The sequence below is a fragment of the Aquarana catesbeiana genome, linkage group LG02 (genome assembly GCF_042186555.1).
Source record: "Aquarana catesbeiana isolate 2022-GZ linkage group LG02, ASM4218655v1, whole genome shotgun sequence".
NCBI classification, from domain to species: domain Eukaryota; kingdom Metazoa; phylum Chordata; class Amphibia; order Anura; family Ranidae; genus Aquarana; species Aquarana catesbeiana.
Window position 1 is genome coordinate 107,985,638 of NC_133325.1, and position 13,780 is coordinate 107,999,417.

The window sequence follows — 13,780 nt, forward strand, 5'->3', positions numbered from 1 at the left end:
TTCTAGAGATGCCCGCCGCTACAAGCCCGGTCGTGAGTTCAGAAAGAACTGGAGGAGAAATCAACCTTCTGGTCAGAAGTCCTCTAAGACAACCTCTTCTGGTGGACGGGAGGCTTCCAAGTCCTTTTGATATAATGCCTGTCCAGGCGGAGCAAGTTGGGGCTCGGTTACGCCTTTTTCAGCACGTCTGGGCAGCTTCGATCAGGGATTACTGGACAATCAAGACAGTCTCATCAGGTCATTCATGGGTGTTCAGCAGCCTACCCTTACACCAGTTTGTCTCCACAGTCCATCCTCACCTGGAGGAGAAGAAACAAATTCTTCTATCATACACGGACTCACTGATAGCTCAAGGTGTGGCCATCCCGGTACCCTCGGAAGAGAGATTTCAAGGGGTGTATTCCCCCCTTTTTATGGTCCTCAAAAAGAATGGCTCCTGGAGGCCAGTCATCGACCTAACACACCTGAACTCCTTCATCAAGAAGGAGAAGTTCAAGATGGAATCTCTATTAACAATTCGCCAAACAATTCAACCAGGCGATTGGATGGTCTCCATAGACCTGAAAGATGCCTACTTTCACGTACCGATTGCAAAGGACTTCCAGAAGTATCTTCGCTTCGCAGTAGATCAGAAGCATCTCCAATTTACATGTCTCCCATTCGGGCTTACAACATCGCCTCGAGTGTTTTCGAAGCTCTTACTGGCTGTCGTGGCTTTAATCAGGGTCAAGGGTATCCGATTACACCACTATCTAGACGATCTACTCCTGCTTTCACAGGACAGAGAGCATCTGTTATCGCACCGAGATCAAGTCATTTCTACTCTGACGGAGTTCAGTTGGCTGTTAAACAGGGAGAAAAGTCATCTAGACCCGACTCAGTCTTTGGTATTCCTCGGAGCCCAGTTCGACACGATAGAGAGCACCATCTCTCTGCCTCTGGAGAAAATCCCGTTAATCCGGGACAGAATTCATCGTGCAATGTCATCGCCCTTACTCAGAGCTTCTCAGTGTCTCAGGATAATCGGCACCATGGTAGCAACAGCCCCCATGGTAAAATGGGCACAGTGGAAGATGCGCCCCTTTCAGAAGGGTTTTCTTCAGCAGTGGGATCCGGGATCTCGAGACCATCTGGTCCGGATAACCCCGTCCATGCGGGAGAGTCTCCCTTGGTGGCTACAGCGGAAGAACCTCCTCAACTGTCATTCCATAGCACCCGTTTCCTGGATCACAGTGACAACGGATGCCAGCAGCAGAGGCTGGGGCGCTCTCTGTCTAGCAGAGGTAGCCCAAGGCAAGTGGGACTTTCCATCCCGAGGTGTAGTCTCCAATGTTCTGGAACTTCGAGCTGCCTTCTGTGCTCTACGAGCCTTTCTCCACTTAACTTCAGGAGCCTCAGTCCTCCTAAGGATGGACAACAAGACAGCGGTGTCCTATATCAAGAGACAAGGGGGACACACGCAGTCTCTCCTTACTGAGGGAAGTGGGTCCAATCATGTCCTGGGCTCAGACGAACCTGACAAATCTGACGGCTGTCTATCTTCCCGGAGCTCAAAATGTCCAGGCGGACTTTCTCTCAAGGTTTGCTCTGGACAACAACGAGTGGTCTCTCCATGCAGAAGTCTTCAGTTGGATTCCATCCCTGGGAGTGACACCGGAAGTAGACCTGTTTGCATCCCCTTGCAACTACAAAATAGGGAAATACTATACGAGGTGTCGTTGTCCCCAGGCCTTCGGAGTGGATGCCCTGACGGACCAGTGGAGATTCCACAGGGCTTATGCCTTTCCTCCAGTTCCGGTTATTCTACGCTTTCTGTCGAGGCTCAGGTGGGAAGAAGTCGAGATAGTGGCAGTTGTTCCATATTGGCCCAACAGGCCGTGGTTCCCCCTCTTATTACAGCTCAGCTACCGGAATCCAATTCCTCTCCCATCCAGGTCAGATCTCCTATCACAAGGGGCATCTCTTCACCCATGCCCATCCCAGCTCCATCTGATGGCTTGGTTCTTGAGAGGGAAAGGTTGGAAGCCCTAGGATGCCCAAGTGCAGCTATTTCAACTCTACTAAATGCCAGAAGACCAGGTACCAATAGAGTTTATCAGAGAATTTGGTCAAAATTCGCAGATTATGTTGCCACCACTGACGGTTCCTGTATTGACCCAAGGATTCAGGATATTCTGGGTTTCTTACAAAAAGGTCTGGATCTATCCTTATCAGTAAGTTCTCTACGGGTTCAGGTTTCCGCAATCTCTGCCTTCACAGGTATATCCTGGGCCAGACATCCCCTTACAAGGCAATTTTTCAGAGGAGCAATAAGGATCAGGCCTCAAAGAAAGCCGAGGTTTTCCAAGTGGGATCTTCCTCTTGTCCTGGATTTCTTTTCTGAAAAGGAAATACGACTTGTGGATCAAGCAGCTATTAAAGATCTCTCTCTAAAAGCTGTATTCCTAGTGGCTATAACATCAGCCAAGAGGGTCTCCGAAATCAGTTCTCTAGGATGTAAAGAACCATTCCTTACCTTCTTCCCTGACCGGGTGGTCCTGATTCCTATGCTAGGAGCAAATCCTAAGGTAACATCGGTATTCCATGAGAATCAGGAGATTGTTCTGCCAATTTTCCGGACGACTGAGGACTCTAGCATTCACCCTTTGGATGTGGGAGAAGTTTTAAGGCAATACCTTGAAATCACTGCCTCTTTCCGAAGATCCGACTATTTGTTTGTTTATTTTCAAGGAAAGAACAAGGGTTTGCGTGCTTCCTCCAGAGTCATTGCAGCTTGGATCGTTCAGGCTATACAAGGGGCCTATGCAGCCAAGGGTCTGGCTCCTCCAGAAGCGGTGACCGCTCATTCTACCAGGAGCGTTTCTACGTCATGGGCAGCTTCCCGTCATGTATCTCCGGAAGTGATCTGCAAAGCGGCCTCTTGGTCGTCGATCAACACGTTTATGACGCATTATTGTGTAGAACCGGCTTCCTTGTCTTCGGTTAATTTTGGTTTGCATGTCTTGTCTGTTGACGGTGCCAAATAAACCTTTTTTCTTTAAACCAGCAATTTCCCACCCGGGAGTGTATGGCTAGTCATTTCCCATACGTATGCTGCCATGGAGTCTGTCAGGGAAACGGAAAATTTATATCAAATACTTACCGTAATTTTCCTTTCCTGATGGACTCCATGGCAGCAGGAGTTCCCTCCCATTTGCTGGAGTAGGCTAAGTTACGGAACACGGCCTCTGGCTAGGAGCAAAGATTTATGGGAGTGGGGTCCTATGAGGTATGAGAGGCGGGATTAACCCATACGTATGCTGCCATGGAGTCCATCAGGAAAGGAAAATTACGGTAAGTATTTGATATAAATTTTCCGTTTTCTCATTGCTTGGAAGACTTCACCGCTTTTCCAACTGTAATAATAACAGTGGTCACTAGGACAGATAAATCTCTTTTTCAATACAATACCCACAACCTAAATAAAAAATAACTGTTTTAGCTTTTGAATTTGGTGAAGAACGTGAAATATCACTTAGACAAATAAAGTATAAATTTAAGGTGATAACACATGGCACCTTCTACTCAATATCCAACTGTCAATGGCTGTACACTGCATTCCCTCAAAGTTACATGAGAGTGTTTGTTCTAGGAAGTTTTCACTTTATGAACCTTTTTTTTAAAAAAAAAAAATGGTATTAACAACTTATGTTTGTTTTTTCCCACAAATAGAGCTTTCGTTTGGTGGTATTTGATCACCTCTGCGGTTTTTATTTTTTGCGCTATAAACAAAAGAATAGCGACAATTTTGAAGAAAAAACAAAAAAAACAATAGCTTTTACTTTTTGCTATAATATCCCAAGTTTAAAAAAAAAAAAAAAAAAAAAAAAAAAAATTCTCAGTTTAGGCCGATATGTATTCTACATATTTTTGGTAAAAAAAAAAAAAAAAAAAAAAAAATCGCAATAAGCATATATCGATTGGTTTGCGTACAATTTATAGCGTCTACAAAATAGGGGATAGTTTTATGGCATTTTATTTTTAATTTTTTTATTAATAATGGTGGCGATCTGCGATTTTTTCGGGACTGCGATATTATGGCGGACACATCGGACAATTTTGACACTATTTGGGGACCACTGTCATTTGTACAGCGATCGATGCCATAAAAATGCATTGATTACTGTGTAAATGTCACTCGCAGTGAAGGGGTTAACCACTAGGGGGCAGTGAAGGGGTTAACCACTAGGGGGCAGTGAAGGGGTTAAGTGTGTCCTAGGGAGTGATTCTAACTGTTAGGGGGCTGGACTTCAACACACAGGACAGTGATCACAGCTCTCGATGATCACAGCTCTTTATTTACAAAAACATCTCTCCGTTCTTCCTCTCTGTCACACATCGAGTCCGCAGACCCGCAGTCACCGAGACTGCGGCAGGCGCGCTCCCGCGGCACCACTTCTTAAAGGGGACGTACCTGTACGCCCTTTTGTCTACCAGCGCCATTCTGCCGACGTACATCACCGTGCTCTGGTCGGCAAGCGGTTAAAAACACAGATCCCGGTTCTCGCTCTGTCACGAGCGATCACGGGTGCCGGCGGTCAAGGTATCTGCAAAGCACTCGCATCGGCTCCTAGTGGTCAAAAGGCAAACCGACGTATAGTTACGTCGTTTCGCCCAGGGGAGCCAACCTGCCGCAGCACAACTGCGGCGGCAGGTCGGGAAGGGGTTAAAGTGTCACTAAACCCACATCATAAAAGGTTATCAATAAATGGTGCATTACATGCTGTTCATATTCACCCAGTCACTATGAGATTCGTTTTCTGTATTCTACAAAAAAACCTTGTTGATCCTGCTATCTCCACTTTCTGTTAATATCCCCTCCCAATTCGGATTTTGCAGAGCTGTAGTGGCAACTCTGCACATGCTCAGTTTTCAGTGATTTTCTATGTTGAGCATTTCCTCCCCATCATATCTGAGCAGTCCATGTGACTATAGAGTCACACATGTGGGTGTAAATGACAGCCCACTCCCTTTCTCCTCGTCCATTCCCACTAACCAGTTAAACACAATGAGGGTGGGCTATAATGTAGATTAATGAAGGCTTCACCTCCCTCATATTCTAAGACACAGGCTGGAGGGGCGTGACACAGCCTGTGACTGATAGAAATCCACCCACACCATGTTATTTCCTTAAAATAATAAAGTTCTAATTTCAAATAAATATTTGTATGGCAATTTAAAACAGTTTATTACTATTAATTACTTATTTTTACTCTGTAATCCAAAGGCTGTTTTTTTTTTTTTGAACATGTGAAAAGCAGCAGAGGACTAGAAGTTCCTCGTGCTTATGTTTCCCTGCAGACAGGCAGGGAGAGAGCTGGGTCATGTGATAGCTGCATATCAATTAGGAAAAAAGAACTTATATGTTTTTTTATTAAAATATTTACAGTGCCATCATCCACCTGCAGAAATAGAAGGGACAATGTATATTAAACAGTGTGTGTAAAGTAACACTTTAAAGTGGAAGTTCAGTCAAAAGCAAACTAAGGCTAAACCTACTCAACCCCAATTCCAAGCCAATTCTATGTAAAGAAAAGATGTGTATACTTACCTATTCTGAAGCTGGTCCAGTTCTATGATCAACTCCCTGCGTGGCTTTAATGTAAAGGAAGGACAGCCAACAACGGATCCCCCATAGTAAGCCTATGGATGATGTCATCTCCCAGGCAATTTGCAGCTGTTGTCGCTGGTCTCTCCTCTACGCAGAAGCTGCTGCTGGAGAGAACGTGGGACTGGACTGGAGCGGCTTCAGAACAGGTAAGTATACAAATCTTTTCTTTACAGGGTTAGATAGAATAGTCTTAGAATTGGGGTGGGAGTAGTTTTTTTTTTTTTTTTTTTACAAATCTTTTTATTAAATTTCTTAATAACAAACAAAACAAAATACACATTGAACCAAAAACATAATAATACGGTTTCAAAATCCAATATAACAATTATTAATCCAAAGGGGAAGGGGGGGAAAAAAAGGGAAAAGAAAAAAAAAAGAAGGGGTAAAAAAGGGGAAAAATATCCCCAATGACCCCAAACATTTCTCATATGGGAACACACATATTATAAACAATAGCCCCCATGGCCCTTCGATGCTGTATACGGGTTGTCCAGCCACTTTGCCCACACTTTATCATATTTATTAGGACAACCCCTATTCATGTAAGCATCTCTATACAATGGAAGATTATTATTTACCAATTGCTTCCAATATGAGAGCGTAGGGGAACGAGGTTTCTTCCAATGCAACGCAATAGCTTTTCTTGCGTAAAATAATGCTGTATTAGCAAGTACTCGCTCAGACACTGTAGGAAAGATAGTCTCTACCAGACCCAGTAAACAGAAAGACATCAAAACCAGTAAAGGAGCAGAAGTGATAGAGTTCAATAAATCCATCACTTCCACCCAAAAAATAGCTATATATGGGCCAGTCCAGAAAATGTATGTAAAATCCCCCTGAGTAGCTCCACATCGCCAACACTCTGAAGAGCACACAGGATTTATCTTTTTAAGCCTGTGTGGTGTGATATATGCTCTATGTTCCAGTTTGTATTGGATCATGCGATCTCTCAAAGATATCAAAGATCGCAAAGGGAAATCCCACACACCCCTCCAATCCTCCATATCTAAATCTGGTATATCTTGCACCCACCTAGCTCTAATGGCAGGATAGAAATTAAAATAAGATGAGAATACAATCTAGAGGTGGACTTATCCAGACACTCAGACCTAAGCACTAATTCTAAAGTGGATTGTCTAATTGTTAAACTATCCTGTGGAAACTGTGCATGAAAAGTATGAAGAAACTGGAAATATCTAAATAGATGGGAACATGGAACGTTAAAAGTAGAGGTAAATGTAGAAAAAGTAGATCATTTCCAATCAGTAATCACTTGAGAAAGTAATTTAATATTATATTTAGTCCATGCAATAGGCTCTGGTGCTTTAAAAAATTGAGAAAGAGTAAGATTAAACCATAAAGGGGCACTTGGAGAAAACGCACCCTTAGGATAATGCTCACATCTAAGACTGGCCTCCCAGGCTCGAATAGTAATGAGCATTGAAGAAGTCAACTGGTATGGTGCCTTACGGCCCCTAAATAAAAGGGCCCTAAGAGCATCCAAAGAGCCTACTACTGCCGCTTCCAGCCGGGTAGAGGAGTTATATATATCGCGGTTCAACCACCATGCGGCCGTGACCAACTGAGTGCCTAAAAAGTATTTATATAAATCCAGAAAAAATAGTCCTCCCTGCTCACAAGGGCGCATAAGAGTGGTAATTTATACCTGGGATTCTTCAATCCCCATAAAAAAGATGAAAAAAGTTTGTTTCATTTTGTAAAAAAGGACATAGGAAGCCACTGGGGAGAATGTCTAACTAAGTACATCAATTTTGGTATAATTTTCATTTTTAAAAGATTAATACGTCCCAATAATGACAATGGTAAAGACTTCCATACTTTCAATTTTGACCCAATATCTCCCAGAATCTGAGTCAAATTCAGGGAAATAAATTCAGAAACTGGATGGGAAATTACAACTCCTAAGTATTAAAATTCTCCACCCACTGCAATGGAATATCATTAGAAGCCGTACTATGGGCCTCCCTATCTATTGGAAACAGCAAGGACTCCAATTTACCTTTAGCCCTGTGACTGTTGAAAAAGAGTCCAATATCTTCAAAGACCCTTGGACAGAGGGTCCAGCATCCTTTAAAAATAGTAAAAGGTCATCTGCGTACAAGGCTACCCTCTCCTCCAACCAACCAATTCGCAATCCCCTAATATTAGGGGAGGTGTGTAAAGCCTCCGCCACAGGCTCCATAGCAATAGCAAAAAGGGTCATGGGAGAGAGAGGGCAGCCCTGCTGAGTTCCCCTAAACAATGAAAAAGCAGTTGACAATCCTCCCCCCATCTCCACTGCAGCTGTTGGATTTCTATATAAGACCTGCAACCATTTTATAAATACTATTGGAAAGCCCATTCTGCGGAGTACCTCCCACAAAAAGGGCCATTCCAAAGTATCAAAAGCCTTCTCTATATCTAGGGAGGCAATGACCCTAGAACCTATATTAAGATGTGAGGCATGAATATTGGTATATAATCTCCTCAAATTCACATCGGTAGCTCTACCAGACATGAACCCCCATCTGATCTGAATCAATAATATTAGACAACAAAGGTTGTAATCGCCTGGAGATAAGCTTTGTCAAAATCTACATTCAAAAGAGCGATGGGCATGTATTTGAAGCATAAGAAGATGGATCTTTTGGGTGCTTATGAATTAAAACTATATGAGCATGACTCATTGATTCCGGTAAGGCTCCTTCCCTCAGACAATCAAAGTAAAGAGAAGACAGTACAGGGGCTAAAAGCTCTCCATGAGCCTTATGAAATTCAATAGGAAGGCCATCTGGCCCCGGTGACTTCCCCAATGGAAAGGAACCGATGACCGAAAGGACCTCCTCTGATGTTATTGAGTGTACTAGCATCTCCCTCTCATTATCCGTTAACCAGGCCAATCAGAAGCTGACAATTCTGTTGGGTGGAAATCAGAACACAACTGAGATGTATACAGTGTCTGATAAAATTGCTGAAAAGTCTCCAGAATTTTAGGCTGTGTACAGACCATATCTCCAGAAGCGGTGCGTATTTCCGATATCGGAATACTAGGTTGTTCTTGTTTAGCCATCATGGCTAAAAAAGTACCATTACGATCTCCCTGCTCAAAAAACTTCTGTTTATTTTGGTATAAATTCAACCTTGTGACCTCCGACCATATGCAAATGTAGTGCCCGTTTGCCATGGAGTAAAGTATTAAAATTTTACTCTGAAGAATCCGCAGCATATTAGCATGTTTTTTCCTCCACTATACGTTTCAAACCATCAGGGAGTAGGTTTCATTAGCTTTCACCTTAAAGTAAACCTGTCAGGGTGGCTAAAAAAAGAAGGTGCCCTGCAGGAGAAGAGTTCTTATACTTATGTGTCTGGAGGTTTGTGTCGTCTATCTCTGAAGCCTCTGTCAGTCTCTATGGCATTCAACACTACCAGGTGTGTTGAATGTGTCTGTCCCACACATCAGTTCCATCCTCCAAGCCCTGCATCACTGAAGCTTGCATTCCTGACACATCGGGCATCAATATTGGTCTTGAGCTCTGTAATAATTTCTATGGGTTATAATGGTGACAGATGTCATTAACGGCAGTTGTTCTGCCATTTCCAGTGACATATGACTACATTGCACTGTATTAACTAGAGCCTCCTCAAGGTCTCCTTCTCCTAGAAACATGAAGGAGGACATCTAGATAATGTGATACGATTGTAAAAAATGATTAGGTGGTATTTCACAATATGTTTTCATAACTAAGGAGTTTAAATGCATGGGGGGAGGGGGTCTCCAATAAACTTTCTTTATTTTGATGCCTTGACTACTACCTAACACCATAATACATCAGGGAGAATTAGACCGTCTGGTGTAGAGAATCAGCACCAGTCACTGTGTGCATTATTGGTGAAATAAGAGAAGCACCTGTGTTCTGACACGCAAACCAGTCATGCAGAACAGAACGTACATGTCTGTTTTCTATTTCCCAATGTCTGTTTTCAACACTAGCATTGAAAATAATTCAAAAAATGTCAGCACTGATAACAGTGTGGAATGAGCTTCCTCACATGATCTTCAGTCTGCACGCACAAAAAAACCTACAGAGCGCGCTTACCGCTGCTTCATATTCCTTTTTAAGTCTGCCACCTGCATTCCTCGCATTACGTCTAATGCTGGATATACAATACCCTATATAGATTTATGCACTGACATTGGTTTTCTGCTTTCACTTCATAAATATCCAGTCCCATTTTGAGCCTCTTACCCTCAGTACAAAATCTTTCAGCGTCAATAACTTGGTGACAGTAGCACAGGTGAAAAGTCAAAAGTGTTCTACATGCTCTAACCTCTAATCCTATCCTTACCATTAAAGTATAACTAAAGGCAAAACTTTTTTTTCTAGTTTTGGAAAGAGTGGAGCGGGATTAGAATGCTTCTTTCTTTTTTTGCTGTCTGTGTCCCCGTTAGGGAGATTCACCCTCCCTATTTGTCCGGTTTACCATCATCATTGAAAGTTTAAGAAAAAGTGTTTATGTGGCTGCTCCCTCACAGGGGACGTACCCCATTACGTGATGGTCCTGCTCCATGATAACCAGATTTTGGGCAAAGGTTCTCAAACTGTTACAAACATTGCTTACATGTCCCTTCCCCAGGGATCCTTGGTATGTCCTTTTGCATCTGAAGCCCCCAGGTCTCACGAGATCCCAATTCAAATTGGCTACATATGTCTTATATACACACACAAGATACACGCAAGAAATTTCTAAAATCTGGGCCCCGTGGATACAACATGCTCATCCCTCCATTTCCCCAGAAAACTATACATTACTATAGACATTTGAAGCCCTAGATATCTGACGTGGGTGTCCCCGATGATCTCTTCTTGTTCCTTTTTCTCCTTTTATATACTGTTCCACTCCCGCCTCCCCTGGCCTGCGAGGCACCTATCAATATGTTTTCTGGCTATTCTCTACACAGCGGACCAGCCCCTTCTATCTCACAATGTACAGAAAGCACACAATTTACCCTTTCTCCTCCTCTCCCCATTTACACAATGTGAATCGTTACTGTGCAACCAATATGTGATTTGACATACTTATCGCTCTTTATTGTTAATCATTTCTATTGTCTTTAATGACTTACGAATGCACTCTGGAATTTTTCATGCTGGTTACTTTTACATGCTTGTACGGTTTATGCTATGTATCCTATAACACCTCAATAAAACTTATTGAAAGTAGAGTAAAAGAAAATCCCAAATTTTAAAAGTAAAAGTTTTCAATGGGGATACTAGTTCTGGTGAACTGGGGGTTCCTAAGAAATTCCCTGAAATTGCAAGGATTTCCTCTCACTTCCTGTTTGGCTATGGGACAGGAAGTGAAGGGAAATCTCCACAATGTGACACTAATGGGTGAAACTAAAATCTGACAGGGGTTATAACCCTCCTTTATTCTACCCAAAATGAAAAAGAAAAAGTTTTGCCCTTAGTTACTTTAAGTTGGCCCTAACACTTCACCATTCTCATCATAACTCTACAACTTAAAGCTGAACTCTGGGAACGGAAACAAAACTACCCTTTCAAACTCACTTTTTTAATCTTTTTGAGACTTTTCCTTTCACTCTTCCTGGTCTCACTAGGAGTTCTTTTTCTGATTTGACCAATATTTAGCAGATTATGGCCCATGGGGCAGACTAGGACAACTACATCACAAGCCAGAGAATGAAAAGCGAGTTACAGAGTAACAAACATCAAGGATGAGGACCCCTGGTATGTATTTTAATAGTTTAAATTAACCAAACAACGTATATATTTCAAAGTAGTAAACTGAACACCTAAAGTTGTCAGACCAGGACCAGCAATTTTAGCCCATTTATACCATTATTTTACCAAGCTCAGCTATTTAGTCGTTAAAAAAATAGGATTTTTACGTTATACTTACCTGTAAGATCCTTTTCTTTGAGTACATCATGGGACACAGAGTCAGGCTAATATTCATTACCTGGGACATCCCAGAGCAATAGCCTTGAGGGGAGACACCCTGCCAAACAATAGCCATCAGAACTTATATGGCAGCCCACAGTACACTGCGGCCGAAGGCTGAATCCTCGGCTGCTTGAACATCCACTTGATAAAATTTTGTAAACCTATGCACTGAAGACCAGGTAGCAGCCTTACAAATCTGAGCCACAGATACCTAATGGCGAAAAGCCCAGTTGGTTCTACACCCCTGGTAGAATGAGCTCTCTCCCTAAAGAGAGGAGCTTTATGTTTCAGACCGTAGGCCTGAACGACCAATTGACAGACCCAATTGGCAATGGAAGCTTTGGAAGCTGCCTGCCTCTTCTTGGGTCCTTTTGGTAAAACAAAAAAAACAAAAAAAACAAAAAAAACAAAAAAAAAAAAAAAAAGAGTCTGATCCTCGGATCTCCGCAGATCTAGACAAATAAACCTTGACTGCCCGGACAAAGTCCAAAGAATGCAGTCGTCTCTCTTCCGCCGAACGAGGCTGAGAGAAAAAAAAAAAAGGCAAAATAATGTCCTGATTTAAATGAAAGGCTGACACCACTTTTGGCAAAAAGGATGGAACAGGTCGTAACACGACTGTCATGGTGAAGGATCAAGTACGGTTCCATGCACGAAAGGGCCGCCAACTCCGACACCCTTCTAACCTAGGTGATAGCCATCAGGAAGGCTAGCTTGCATGACAGGAAGTCTAATGGAATTTCCTTAATAGGTTAAAATGTTTTTTTCTGTGACACAGATAGCACCAAGTTCAAGTCCCAAGGGCACACAGGTGATCTAATGGGGGGGGGGGGGGGGGAGAGCAAGCGAGTTGCCCCTTTCATAAAGGTTCAGATCAGTGACTGGGAGGCTAAAGGCCTTTGGAAGAATACTGATAGGGCGGAAACGTGACCTCTGATTGTACTCAAAGCCAATTTGATTTCCACAGCTGACTGTAGAAAAGAAAGAATTCTCCCAATCACATATTTTCGAGGATGCCATTTTATGGCTTCACACCAAGCAATACAAGTCTTTTAGACCTTATGATAAATCTTCCTAGTAACAGCTTTTCTAGCATTCACTAGAGTAGACACCATTGGTCCCGAGATGCCACGGTCCTTTAACACCCTGGCTTCAATAGCCATGCCGTCAAATTTAGAGACTGTAAACTGGGGTGGAATATAGGACCTTGAGACAGAAGATCGGGGTGACATGGAAGCGTCCATGACCCGTCTATTGTCAGTCTCACAATCTCCGGGAACCAGGGCCTTCTGGGCCAGGCTGGTGCCACCAGAATGACTGGAACCCCCTCTTTCTGAATCCTGCACAACAAATGTGGAAGGAGAGGGATCAGAGGGAAATCACAAACCAGGGAGTACTGGCTCCATGGAACTATCAGAGCATCTTCTCCAATTGCCAGAGGATCTCTTGTTCGAGACACAGACTGCTGTAGCTTGTTGTTGCAGCTGGATGCCAGTAGGTCGTCCTCTGGCCATCTAAAGCATTCCATTAAAAAAAAATTAAATGTGCAGGAATTTGGGGAAAATGCACCTGCTCAAAAATATATTTCAAAAATTATATTTTTTTGTTACGAGTGTTTATTTTAAAAATGTATATGTGACAAAAAATAAGTAAAAATACAATTTTACCAACAAAGTGCAAATAATCAGCACAACAGTTCACAGTAACAGACTGGCAATGCATCCCAAAGTGCTTACAGTTAAGGACATATTTAGACAAAGTAACATTAAACTTTTTATTAAACATAAAAACAAATCAATTGAAATAACAATGCTCCTCCTCTTTACCTATGAAGTGGTCCCCGTGGGGTTATGGTTTCAGGCAGATAGTCTACCAATGGTGCCCAGCATCCTCCATTGCAGGGCATAGGCAGAGGTTGTGGCTGATTGCTTTCCACTATGTTTAAGAGCCAGCTGATGTAAGGAGACACTGGATCATCTACAAGAGAAGATGATGTGTATTAGTCGAACTTCATAAAAGGCAGAAAGAAGGTTGAGCAAGTCCCAGTTTATAAATAAAAAAAATTTAAAAAACAGGAAAATTACACAATTGAGGAGCAAAATAGTCAAAGTGCCTTTAAAATTACAGTTGGTGCTACTCTTCTGAGTGTTTTTGTTGCAGTCAG

At 42.6% G+C, this 13,780-nt stretch overlaps 1 protein-coding gene across 5 annotated transcripts in view; it reads right to left on the bottom strand.

The window, feature by feature from the left end:
- Positions 1 to 13,780, bottom strand: part of FRY (FRY microtubule binding protein) — a 653,558-nt gene that overhangs the window by 124,675 nt on the left and 515,103 nt on the right. For all 5 annotated transcript variants that reach the window (XM_073613350.1, XM_073613351.1, XM_073613347.1 and 2 more), the window contains one exon: positions 13,443 to 13,593. In XM_073613350.1, coding sequence (XP_073469451.1) covers positions 13,443 to 13,593 — 151 coding nt within the window. The remainder of the gene's footprint in view (positions 1 to 13,442; positions 13,594 to 13,780) is intronic.